General features: G+C 47.9%; 1 protein-coding gene across 7 annotated transcripts in view; it reads right to left on the bottom strand.

The window, feature by feature from the left end:
• Positions 1-13,395, bottom strand: part of RAP1GAP2 (RAP1 GTPase activating protein 2) — a 252,831-nt gene that overhangs the window by 218,401 nt on the left and 21,035 nt on the right. For 3 of the 7 annotated variants that reach the window (XM_074974535.1, XM_074974541.1, XM_074974538.1), the window contains exon 1: positions 13,159-13,360. The exons of 2 other annotated variants lie outside the window; for them this stretch is intronic. Coding sequence is in view for 2 of the 5 variants with exons in the window: in XM_074974532.1 (XP_074830633.1) it covers positions 6,708-6,790 (83 nt within the window). In the remaining 3 variants the exon portion in view is untranslated. Of the gene's footprint in view, positions 1-6,707; positions 7,004-13,158; positions 13,361-13,395 lie in introns of those variants that run through there. 2 more of the 7 variants (XM_074974532.1, XM_074974536.1) reach the window with 2 other exon arrangements.

Below are 13,395 nucleotides of genomic sequence, written 5' to 3'. Positions count from 1 at the left end.
TTAAGCATATGAAATGCTATCAGCGTAGAACTAATGTAACAAAAATCCAGCTGGCAGTGTTTGCCTGAAATAACCGCCCAGTTTGCAGGAGATGATTCCACTGAAAAAGGGCTCAGGGAGTTCTACTGAGGACGTAACTTTTCCCCAGTTGGATTTAAGGGAGATGGAGAGAGGATATAGGGTGTGGGCTGAGCAATCTTGCAGGGAGGAACCCTCGGAGCAGCTAAATCTGGCGAGGCACCAGCAGAACTTTATTATCTTATTGCTGTTTTGCTTATTAATAAACCAAGGTCAGGAAGTAGCACACGTTTGCATTTTACACAGTGTGTGAACTGTGTTTCTAGGGCAGATTAGGAAGGGACCCTGCTTTTAGTGTGCTAAATATTATGTTGTTACCAAGCTTAGCTAGATCAAAAGGACAGCATTTCCATCAGAAGACTGCAGCTTGCACAAATTTGCACTAATGAACCTATTAAAGAGGATCTATCAAGAACTGGGGTAAAATGACTGTCACTTGTTTTCTGAAGGAGCAAAATAATCCTCTGACAGCTGCAACCAGCCCAGGCTGGAATTAGCCAGACCTTGTGCTGTGTTAAGCCAGATCACTTAGCATTATTTTAACATAGTTTGCACATGAATAACACAGCTTCATGTTGAGTTAGCAGTGTAATCAGCTAATTAATGTGCTGCAGATCAGTCCCTGTGACATGCAAAAAACGCCCCCTGCTGGCTGAGGTTGCAGCAGCTGTGCGTCCTGGCTTCCCCTTGTTTCAAGTGACAGAGAAACGGTGGAAGCAGGTGACAGAGAAAAAGAACAGACACAGGAACGTGAGCGCACACAGCAGGCAGGAAGAGACAGGGTTAGAATCCTGGGAAACACCTGCAGGGTGTTGAGTGCCTTTAACTCCTACTGAATTCAGTGAGTGCTCAGCGCCATCCATAATGAGGCACGTACAGGGGCAAATTACAGACTTATTTTGAAAACCTAATGCTGCAAGTAAAAGGCTTCAGAGTACAGCTGGATGGGACACTATTTTCCCACCCTGCAAAAAATCTGAGGGATCCACATTTTCCCATCCTCAATCAGGACAGCAGTTGAACTTGGTGTTTTTTGAACCAGAAATCTGAAAGAAAGAGTTTGCTTCAGGTCCAACAAGATGTTTTGCTGCAGTAATTTCAAAACGTTGAGTTTCAATTTTGACTTTTTTCTTTCCTTTAGTCTAAATTTAACAACATTTCATTTCATCGCAAAAAAATCAAAATATTTTCTGAAGTGTTAAAATGGAGCATTTTGACAATTTCAACATTTTTAAATAATGTTTTGAGTTAGGAGATTTGTCAAAACCATTTCAGGAGCACTTTTGATTCTGACACATAACTATTTTTATTTTTTTGCAAAAGGAGGGTTCATCAAAAAATTCCTGACCAACTCTACCTCAGAGATGCATCCACCGATACTCGGTCTGATTTTGAGTCACTGTACTGAACAAAACTACACTGGCCACATCGTGAACTCTTCACCCAGGGCTGAGCCTCTTACGCAGGGGCGGGCAAACTTTTTGGCCTGAGGGCCGCATCGGATTTCTGAAATTGTATGGCGGGCCGGTTAGGGGAGGCTGTGCCTCCCCAAACAGCCAGGCGTGGACCGGCCCCCCCCAGGACTCCTGCCCCATCCACCTACCCCTGTTCCCTGACGGCCCCCTGGGGACCTCTGCCCCATCCACTCCCCTCCCTCGGTCCCCTGTCGGCCCCCTGGGGACCTCTGCCCCTAACTGCCCCCCGCCACCCCATCCAACCCCCCCCTTCCTGACTGCCTCCCTGGGACCCCTACCCCATCCAACCACCCCTTCTCCCTGACCACCCCCGGACCCCTTCCCCCTAACTGCCCCCTGCCCCTAACTGCCCTCTACCACCCCATTCAACCTCCCCTCTCCTTCCTGACTGACCCCCTGGGACCCCTGCCCCATCCACCACCACCCTGCTCCCTGTCCCCTGACCACCCCCCGATCCAACACCTCCTCTCCTTCCTGACTGCCCTCCCCCCGGGACTCCTGCCCCCATTCAACCCCCGTTCCCCGCCCTCTGACCGCCCCGACCCCTATCCACGCCCCTGACCACCCACCGAACTCTCCTGCCCTCTATCCAACCCCCCCACCCTGACTCCTGACCGCGCTGCCTGGAGCACCGGTGGCTGGCAGCATGGCTGCACCAGCATAGGCAGCCGTGCCGCGGCCACGCACCACAGAGCACCAGGTCAGGCTGGGCTCTGCAGCCCCGCCGCCCAGAGCATTGAACCGCGCGGCAGTGTGGGTGCGTGGGAGGAGGGCTAGCCTCCCGGGCCAGGAGCACAGGGGCCGGGCAGGACAGTCCCGCAGGCCGGATGTGGCCCGCAGGCCATAGTTTGCCCACCTCTGCTCTTACGGATGCCTGTGGAAGTAATCTGTCCTACAGTAAGGCCAAATTTTTCAGAAGTGTTCTCTAATTTCAGAGGTCCAACTTGGAATATCTCAAAACCATCTCAGGACACCCAAAATTACAGTCCTCTTTAGCATTTTGCCAGCAGGTCTTTTCCATCTCAAATTTCTACAATTGCCAAAATGCCAGCAAGTAACATCCTACTGGAATTCATCAGGAAGAAAACTTAGATTTTTTTTCTAAAAGTGATTATGAACAAACCATACATTTATTTCTGATTTGCAAAGAACACTTGGCATATATCTTACCCACCTATTTGTATATAGAAAGATCTGTGATAGATCATCGAAATACAGGCAAGGGAGAGATGGGCATACTTGTTAGTATCGAGGAGTACCTTTACTGATGAACAGCTGGTGCTGAAATTATGCCCAGGAAGGACAGTATAGTTCTTTGCTTTGCTCCTTTGGATGCAGAAGACAAATTGCATCATTAATGTTCTAATCCCTCATGCACTGATTTAGACTAAAGGAATAGCAACACTATTCTTCTTTTTATTCCAATTCTACATGAAAAGGTAGCGTCCATGCAGGAACGGGATTAGATTATATCGTTGCCGCTAAAAGACATTCCACATCCCAGCCCTATCGATAAGGCAAAGCAAGGCAGCACAGGAATGAATTGTAGAACAAAGGAGGCTGCCTGCTACTTTTCCCCATGCTACTGCTACAGTGGAATGAGGCTGGAAATCTACCGACATGCCTAGAGCAGTGGCTTCCTGTGGAGAAAAGAAAAGAAAAGGATTCCAAAGCCTGTTTTTTGCAGGTTGCTATTTAAGATGCATTGTTCATACACAGGACACGTTATGTCATATTAACATGCTTTCTCGGGTGTAGTGAAACCTCTCTCAGGCAACTACCAAAAGTGATCACAAACAACTCAGTCACCCAAGAGGTGATTATTAGCTCAACATCAAACACAGCAGGGTACATTTCTGAGAGGCCTTAATGTGGTTTACATAAGTCAGAGAACTAGTTGCACTGATTGTCATTACGAGCCTACCTGTAATGCATTTCTGGGATCCCATTCACGCTGTTTGTTACCTGGAATACTGTGTAGGAGATAGAGAAGGAATATATGGCAATTTACAGCACGTGCCAGCTTACCCAGCTCAACTGGGAACACTCCCTAGATCTTGGATGTTTATCTGTGAGGCTCAGGACACAATAAAATAAGCCTGGGGATGCCAATGTGTGCATAGAAAACTGAAGATCCAATTCCCCAATCTATCTAAATGTGAGATTGACCAAAGGAAGAAAAATACAATGAGACTTGCAGGTATTTATTTGCATTAGCACCCACTCCATACCAGGCCCTTTCTAAATATTTAAGAACAGTCCTTGCTCTGAGAGTTCAGAATCTAAGAACATGGGAGAAACAAAACAATGCAAATGCTTCTAGGGTTTTTCCCTGGACACCTCCATTTTAATCAAGCTAATCCCCAGATGCGCTAGTCTGTATTCCTTTAAACAAGCTGCACAAACCAATGCAGCTGCAGCTTCACTCTCTGGTACCCAAACTAGCTAGATTAAAGCTGCATCTACACAAGCTGCAATTACACCCCATGATTGCAATGTACGCATACCATTATGTACAGAAAGGTCAAGTGACTTATCAGTGGTCACACAGGGAAGTCAAAACCTCAGCTCAGATTGGCCTTTATGATTATCCAGGCTCGCACTGCTTTGCTCTAACCACCCATCCAAACAGCCCCTTTTCAGCTTCACTAACAAGTCTACATGCCCACAAATTCAAATGGAAGAGCGAACATAAGCTCATTTTTACTGAGGTCATCCAGTAAGAGGCATTTGAACAATACAGACAAGGTTACATTGGATTTAGCCCAGAATCATTAAAAGTAGCTAGAGGAACACACTGCTGATTACAAAAAATGATTTGTCCTGAAGCATTAGATGCCTCTACTGGTTATTCTGTTGTTTGAACAACTATTTACATTTAAGACGTGTGATTTTTCTAAAATGTGAATTGCTGCTGGAAATATTCCAATTAATGTGTCTACAATACACTAGTGATTTAAAAAAAGAAAAGGGGGGGGGACACAAACTAGGGTGCTGCCTCAATAAAGGTGCTGGTGGCTTTTTAAGATTGTTGATCACAACACATTGATTGTGAAATTATACTAGAAATACAACCAAGACACTAAGATTGTTTGATTTATTTGTGCAAAGTGAAGTGGAGTATCAATGGAAATTGTCACAGTCTATTTTGGAAACATAAGTAAAATATATGAATTCAGGTTGATCTCATGGCTTTATTATGCAGTTGTTGATATCAGACTGTTTGATTACAAATGCCCTCTGCCTCTGGGTAGCCACCATTGCCGACAGGATCTACAGCAGGTACACACCAGAGCGAGGACAATGGGGAGTACCCAATTATAATGATTGTTCCTTGATCAGCCAATAGATATGCTAAGAGGGGTTGCCCAAGCTGGGAGAAGATACTTCCCCCTCTTGCCTACAGGCAGGTGCAAAACGGAGGGAGTGGAAATTCTCCAAGGAGGCCAACAAGACAGAAGTGACCAAACAGGTGTTTAAAAAGGACTCATAGGAGGAAAGACCCACACACAAGAAGTTTGGGCAGGAGAAGGGAAGGGGACAGGCCAGCCACAGTCAAAGGAGGCAAGCTGAGGGAGAAGCCTCCATGTTTCAGAAGCACCCAACCCATGCACTACAACAGAAGGACATTGGAGAGCCTCAGATGACCCTGACGCCAGCTCAAAGAATATTCTTGAGTGGAGAGGAAACTGAGGCAGAGAACCACACATGAGATTTATTATTTTGGTATATCTGTGAATTTGTTATGCTACTGAAGAACAATGCTGTGTGTTCGAGTCCTGTATGTACTACACCTAACCACAGGCCACCTGAGCATGTTAATCTGCAATACAGAAGGCTCATATCATCAGTGGGATTTTGGGAGAGGATGTGTTTAAGATACAGAGGAACCTGTGGGGTCAGCATTGGTTCCAGGTCCTGGGCAATGGACTGTAGGGTATAAAGAGTCAGGATGGCGTGCTAGACAGAGGATCTGCACCCCAAGAATTTGTCTAAGGACCCCAAGACAAACACCGTGCATGGACTCTGTTTGGACTCCAGAGATTAAAACACACTAGTTTGTTGAGTGACGAAGAGGTAGGGGGGCACTCAAGTGTACCCGGGAAGACATCCTACAATCTTTCTTTGTGGGGCATACCATAAAACCTTTTGTTAAATGGCTACTGCAGAAGCAGATCAGATCCTTAGCTGGTGTAATTCACCCTAACTCCATTGACTTCAAGGCAACTGTGCAAATTTACACAAGGTATCGATCTGGCCATATATCATCAGTGAGTGTAAATTGGTTATGTACATAGATGATGCCATGATAAAATAGCATTGATTCAACTGGGGCTGTTGAAAGTGATTTGACAAAGGACTTTGTTCAACTGGATGCGTGGTCATAGCAAAATAATCAGCTTTTATTGAATGTCTAAGAGTATTTGTACTTCTGCTAATCTCATTCTTAGAGAAAGAGAAGGCAAACAATTTAAAGCCTGAATTTCTCAGGGGCAGGAGCCAACAGGATTGCAGTGGAGACCAATATGTTTAACTATTTCAGCATTTAAAGTCTATTGATGCTAATCTGTCTTCTCAATACAGTATAGATCTCATTGTTACTAGGAGCTTTTAAGAGGATGAAGGACTGTCTTCAAGCTGCAGAAGAGGCGCCAAATCCCAAAACCTGGTTCTCCTACCATGCAATACAAGTAACTCCTAGTTACTCTGACACCCTGGGAGCAGAACACAGCCCGTGCAGGTCTCTTGGATAACACTCCCAGTACACTCAAGACAGAAGAGGCTTCTCCCACTCGGAATACAGAAATCCTGCACATAAGGCAGGGCCTCATATGTATTCTAATACATTGTGTAATAAGTTAGCTTGGTTCATGGCACCATGCAAGCCAGGTACACAACACTAACACTGTACAGGGCTCTCACTCACTGCCAGCTCAAGGGGACTTCAACCAACAACATTTTCACACTTAGGAGACCAAATCCAGGCACCTCGGTCAGCGACCTGATATTTCAGAGGCACTGAGCACGAGCAGCACCCTTCGACATTGAGGGGTGCCCAGCATTTTTAAAGTCAGGCAACTTATTTAGGAGATTAACTCCAGTTGCCCAAGTTTGAGTGTTGGCTGTTAGGGTCTGTGACGGGGCTCCACTCACCATGCTGGCGCCTCCTGCTGATCATCTTGGGGATTAGCTCCACAGGTCACTACACCCACGCCTGGTGGTGCCTCGCCCGCCATCACTTCTGCTCCCAGACCCACATCGCTCCACGGAACGCAGCATTCTCTTCAGGACGCAACCCTGCGGACGTGTCGTGAGCTGTGCGCCCACGTTCCAGGGGCAAGTGTTGCAGTCCAACTGTCCCGCCATGTCCCCAGCGGCAACTGCAGCCAATTATTCGGCCACTTCCCCAGTGGCCCCAGCACCCTCTTTGTCCTTGCCTCAGGACCTCAGCCTGCAAATCTCAGCAGCCAGCCAGAAGCTCTTCTCTAGCCAGGGTGCTAGCTTCCTCCTGCCTGCCAGGCACCCAGTCCTCCCTCCTTGAACTTCAGGGAGTAACTGCAATTCTTCTTATATGGGCCTTCTGGGACCTGATTAGCTGTTCCTCGCAGCCCCTCTCCTACTGGCTACTTCCTGTGCAGCCTCTCTAGGGCCCTGTTAACCCCTTGCTGTCAGTATTGGGCAAGCACCCCATCACAGGGTCCTTCCCCTATTATCGAAAATGCTGGGATAAAAGGTGTCCCATTACTAGTCTTCCTACTTCACAGAAAACGCAATGATTTACCCTCAAACAGCTACTTGCTACACAGTAGTCAAGAGTCTTTTAGACACCCAGCAATGCCAGGGGCTCTGGCTACTTGTATAACTGATGGCAGAGCAATGTGGAGATGCTGAATGCGCAGTTTCCCACAATGCAGTTATTTAACAAAACACTTCTTTGGTTTAGTTAGTGTTTAGTCCACATTAGACATGGGCCCTAACCTAAAGCCTAGATCCAAATACTCCTCAACTTGGAGAAAGTTTGGAACCAAGTCCAACCCCTTGCAGATCATGAGTATTTGGAGAGTGCTTAAAAACATAGAAAAGGTTATAGACCATTATTAGACTGGGACTTTTTAAGTATCAGGAGCTGGAGTGACTGTCCTGAGTTTATTTAGCACTGCACTTTTTCCCACCACACAGTGATGACAGTAGGAGATTGCAGGGTACATGGCACAGTCTTGACTTTAATGTGGTTACTCAGAAGATTAAAGAGATACTGGGAGCCAGTCTCTCTTGAACGTATCATGCACTCCCCTTATATCCAAGTTAATCTATTTAAAATACAAACATTTTAGTTTACATACAATGCATGTCTTCATTCAGCGTATGCAAGAGTTACCCTAGTGCAGACACCTTGTGCAATATTGAAATCCAAATTACACCACTTACTTGGGGCTTCAGTGGTGCCTAGGATTTTGTTTGAGACCTTTGCACCAGGTGGAAATCCACCTGCTGTGGGGATGAACATGGGCAGATATATACCGGAAGCAGCAGCTTACCTACTCTGCCATCAGGCGCATCCACTATCTTGATTTTCATACCCATCAAGAAAAACACCCACAACTGGCACTTTTGAATTACCACTCCCCTTCTGGGGTTTGGTTTATGAACATAAAGTAAGCTTCACTGCAAGCAAAGCTTCTAGTCCCCTTCCCCAAGCTCACCAGTTCTTCCCAGCCCTTCCCAAAGTCCCTGAAGACCTTCACCAGGGCTTCATCACCCTTACCCTTCCCTCTAGGGCTTCACAGTCCTATATAGCCTTTCCCAGCTGAGGCTTCACCCACGCTTTGCTTTGCTCCCTGCAGGTCTGTCAACTAAGATTTCCACCACCAGCAAACTCCTACATCCCTCTGTGCTTTCTGAGCAACAGGCTTCCTTTATATACTGTGGCTGCTCACATGATTGTCACCTGATATTTTCCTCCCCTCCCTCTGACTACAATTCCCCAGATCCCTCAGGGAACTACGCATCCCAGCATGCCTGCTCTTAAAGGGGCTGAGCCTTGGAACATGGTTGACTGGCCCAGGGACATCACTATCCTTAAATGGGATACACCACAGTACCGCATCTGTGCGATTCAATGGTTCTGCTCTTTCTAGGGTAAAGGCAGTGATGAGCTGCCAAAATCTTAACAACCGGTTCCCTACAAAAAGTTCTGATTTAAGGGATGTGCCCCAGTATGTATTTTTTGTACCAGCAGGGTTACCATACGTCCGTATTTTCCCGGACGGCGATTTAAGAACCAAAAAGCCAGACCTGTCCGGGACAATACGGATGTGTGTTAACCCTGCCTAAAGTTCTTTTTTAAAAAGATGGGCCTGAGCTAGAAATGAGCTCCGTTTCACAGGTGTGGGTCCCCGCCACGCCCTGGGGGTGTGCTAAGGTGACCAGATCTCCCGATTTTATAGGGACAGTTCTGACTTTGGTGTCTTTTTCTTATATAGGCTCCTATTACCCCCCACCCCCGTCCTGATTTTTCACACTTGTTGTCTGGCCACCCTAGGGGGTGCACATGTGTGGGTCCCAGCTGCTCCATGCCCCCCACATTGAAGCAGGTGTGCAGGGTTACTGCCCTGGGAACTGCAGGGCACCAGTGGACGTGGGGCCAGCTGCAGACAGGGGCGTGGGGCAGGGCTAGCTGGAAGCAGGGGGTGCGGGGCTGGCTGCGGCCAGGGCAGGAGGTATGGAGCTGGCTGGAGACAGGAGGGTGCGGGGTTGGCTGGAGGCAAGGGGGTGTGGTGCTGGCTGGAGACAGGGCAGGGGCTGACTGGAGATAGAGGCTGGCTGCAGGCAGGGCAGGGGGATGCACAGCTGGCTGGAGACAGGGGTTGGCTGCGGGCAGGGCAGGGGGTGCAGCAGGGGCTGGCTGCGGGCAGCAGAGGGTGTGCCAGGGGCTGGTGCGGGCAGGGGGTGCGGGGGCGGCTGGAGACGGGGGCTGGCTGCGGGCAGGGCAGGGGGTGCATGTGGCAGGGGCTGGCTGCGGGCAGGGGGGGCAGGGGTGGCTGGAGACAGGGGCTGGTGCGGGCAGGGGTTGCAGGGGCTGGCTGGAGGCAGGGGCTGGCTGCGGGCAGGGGTTGCAGGGGCTGGCTGGAGGCAGGGCAGGGGGTGCATGCGGCAGGGGCTGGCTGCAGGCAGGGGGTGCTGGGGTGGCTGGAGGCAGGGGCTGGCTGGAGGCAGGGCAGGGGGTGCGTGCGGCAGGGGCTGGCTGCGGGCAGGGGGTGCAGGGGCTGGCTGGAGGCAGGGGGTGCAGGGGCTGGCTGGAGGCAGGGCAGGGGGTGCGCGCGGCAGGGGCTGGCTGCGGGCAGGGGGTGCAGGGGCTGGCTGCGGGCAGGGCCTGGCTGCAAGCAGGGTGGTGGGTGCTCACGGAGAGAGCAGCTGGACGCAGCCCAGGCCCAGCAGAGCAGCCGGGGACCCACCAGGCAGCAGCGGGAGCCCCAGGGCCAGGGGTGGGAGCAGCAGCAGCACCAGGGCTCGTGGCCATGGCCAGGCGGCAGCCCACGTGGCTCCCGCAGCACAGCGCCCCTGGCGGCTGGAGGAGGAATTACATCACTTCCCAGCTGGAGCCCATCAAAGCCTCAGCGCCCCCTGCAGGGAAGCGGGTTAACAACCGGTTCTAAAACTGCTTCAAAATTTAACAACCGGTTCGTGCGAACCGGTGCGAACCGGCTCCAGCTCACCACTGGGTAAGGGGTTTTATCTGATCTTAAAAGATGACAGATCAAGAAATTTCACAGCTTTCCAATCTTTCATTAAATGTATTATTTAACACATTATTCATTGGAACCCATTTTGATGTGCACGGCTATTCTGCATTTTATGGCCATAGCGCTAACCCCATTAGAATCCTATCCCTTCCACAATGATTAAAGAGCAGCTGAAATTTTCTAGAGGACCATACTTTTTAGAAAGAATCTGTTCATACATCGCAGATTTTCTGTATTTCTTTCCTCCTGCTCTCTATTACTGAGAGTATCTAGTTCTTTGGGTCTCACGCTCTTCCTTGGGTGTGAACGTAGCTCAGAAGGGATGCACCAAAACTCTGATGGCACTTGAAAGGAGCAGTGCGTGTGCACACACAAACACACACTGCATCTCCAGAGGTCCAGACTGCAGTGTGCACAAACACATAAGCATACATATTCACACACACGCACACACTGAATCACAGAAGATCCAGCATGCAGCACACACAGTACAAGGTACTACACACACACACAGTGCATCCCCAGAGGGCAGCTCCCCCCACCACATTCTGAAGCAGGCAAACAGACGAGTACCACTGCACGGACATACTATAACATGACTCCCCCTGACACTACCATCACCAGGGCTACTTATATTTCAGGACTATTCCATCCTTTGCTGTGATCCCTTAGCTACTGCTGCTTGGAGTAGCATTAACTGCTCAGATGCTGGGACTGGACAACAAGGGATGGATCACTTGATAATTGCCCTGTTCTGTCCATTCCCTCTGGGCCACCTGGCACTGGCCACTGTTGGAAGACAGGACACTGGACTAGATGGTCCATTGGTCTGACCCAGTGTGGCCGTTCTTATGTTAACTTTGCAGTGCATGTTTGTCTGTATTTATAGGCGACAACAGGTGAAGCAAAAAGGGCTGGTCTTGACTCCTTCCCTTTCCATCTGACCATTCCCCTACAAATCCACTTAATGGTCCTCCCGCACTGTTGCCTTACGATCAGTCTCTTTTTATGGGTGAAGACATTCAGGTGGGTTTCTGGTCACTTTTCTTAGTAAGCTGTAATCTATTAAATCTATCCACACTCCGCACTGTTTAACCAAAGGGAGCACATGGCCAAGAGGAGATGGGCTGAGTGAGAGGTGTTCTGGATCACAATTAGGTTTAAGCAGGCTTCGGAGTTCTGATTCAAGGCCAAATCAGGGCTACTTTTTGATTTTTGTACCGGGTTATACTTACATCAGGTACTTGCAAGATTTTAGACCATGATGTCAGAAATCTCAGTAAATCAGCCTCTCTCACAAAATCTTGAATGTTCTTGTGAGATTTCAGCTACATCCAAACCAGAACCAGAAAACAACAGCCCCTTATGGTTTAGGATCCAACCTGGAACCAGGAGTAGGCTTGGATCCGTGCCCCACATGCAACTGGAGGGGGTTCAGATTCATGACCCTGGTTTTGGCTAATCTCTAGCTCCTCAGGCTGATGTTGGGGTCGTGTATCTGTTTCCATCACAGCCAACGGTGATACACAAGTGATTCTGACTTCAGGTGCAGAACAGGAGGCAGAAGCAGATGGACTCACACACACAAAAAAAAAATCATCATCCTATTTTCATGCAAATAGCCTTAACAAAAAAGGATGAAGGAGGAGAGGTGCAGAAAATATCTGGTAAAGAAGCAGAACATATTTATTCATAGGGTTACCATCAGCTACCTTTTAAGAATCATCTATTGTGAAGGACGAAAGAGATTTAGTTAAACCTGCTAATCACAAAAACTGAGTTATGCTGTCTGAATCTCACTTCTTAGTCTGAATTTAGAATCACTGGCTGATTTCCAATCCTGAATACAATGTGCCGTGTGGGCAGATACTATGTCCCTTGCAATACTATAACAAGGGTCTTAAAGGAGACAGGCAGTGCCTGGAATACACAGAATCAGGATATAAGAAAATCTCATTCCCTTTTTACACCTGGGATGCAAATGACCCATCTCCCATCCCTTATCACTGCTGTGGTATAGCTCATGAACAGGGTTCGTCGCTTGTACTATGTCCACAGAGATGAGATGACAAGAGCAGTGCTGTGCACTGTATATGCTTTATGAGCGGGCATTATGCCCCGTCTTCTCAAGATAAGCGAGAGATCTTCCACAAAAACACAACAAAAGGGAAGAAGGTCTCTACTGAAAACATTCTACTGTGATGCTAAAGATATATATTCAGAGGAAGCTTCTCCATTGTCCTATTTATGTCAAGCATACAGTACTTAGAGATGCATGTTCGCAGAGGTGGTGTCTGTCTGCAGGCAGAATGTCCCCCTACACAATTCTAGTAAAAAAGCCATTTGAAAACAGCACCAACAATCAAGAATTCCCCATTGACATATGCGAGCAGAGCACTGAAGAGACCTTTTGAAGTTGCCTCCTTTGAATTTTCAAATTTCCACGTACACCTTGGGATCATTTGCTGTTCCAAATAAATGTGGCATGCGACAGTAGCTTACATACAGATCACACATTCAAATCAAGAAGGATATTCTTCTTGGTGTCCACACGTATCTAATGTATAAAACCTTCCTGTTCAACGTTAGTCATTACACATTTAACACAGACACACAAATTGAGATTTGTAAGACACTGAAACAATAGCTCCTCCAGGCATGCCTTAATTTATATGCATACAAACATACAGTAGAGAGACAAGGACAATTATGTACTTTATACAGTATAGATACACATTTTCCATTAAAGAGCTTCTGTGTATACATTTTCTACTTTACATATGGATAGCCACATGGTCCTCAAATATTGCTATATATTGTGACTACAGTTCAAATTTAGCAAGACTCAAACGGTATCTTACCTTGATTTCCTTGCTGCTCTCTCTATGCAAAATTTACACTTACTGTTACCATCAAGGCTAAATAAATGCAGAGAAATGTAACTGCTCCAGCCACACAGTACTCTTGACGTGGAGCTGCAGCTATTGCATTGTTGATTTTAGTAGATTATGTGTCTGGCTTGCTAACCTGCTGTTTTAATGCTCCACAGGCTCTTGGCAAAACACCAACAATACTCACGGCCACAAGGGGGCTTTAAC

This window comes from Natator depressus, chromosome 17, assembly GCF_965152275.1.
Source record: "Natator depressus isolate rNatDep1 chromosome 17, rNatDep2.hap1, whole genome shotgun sequence".
In the NCBI taxonomy this organism is placed as follows: domain Eukaryota; kingdom Metazoa; phylum Chordata; order Testudines; family Cheloniidae; genus Natator; species Natator depressus.
This window is presented reverse-complemented; position numbering and strand designations above follow the sequence as displayed.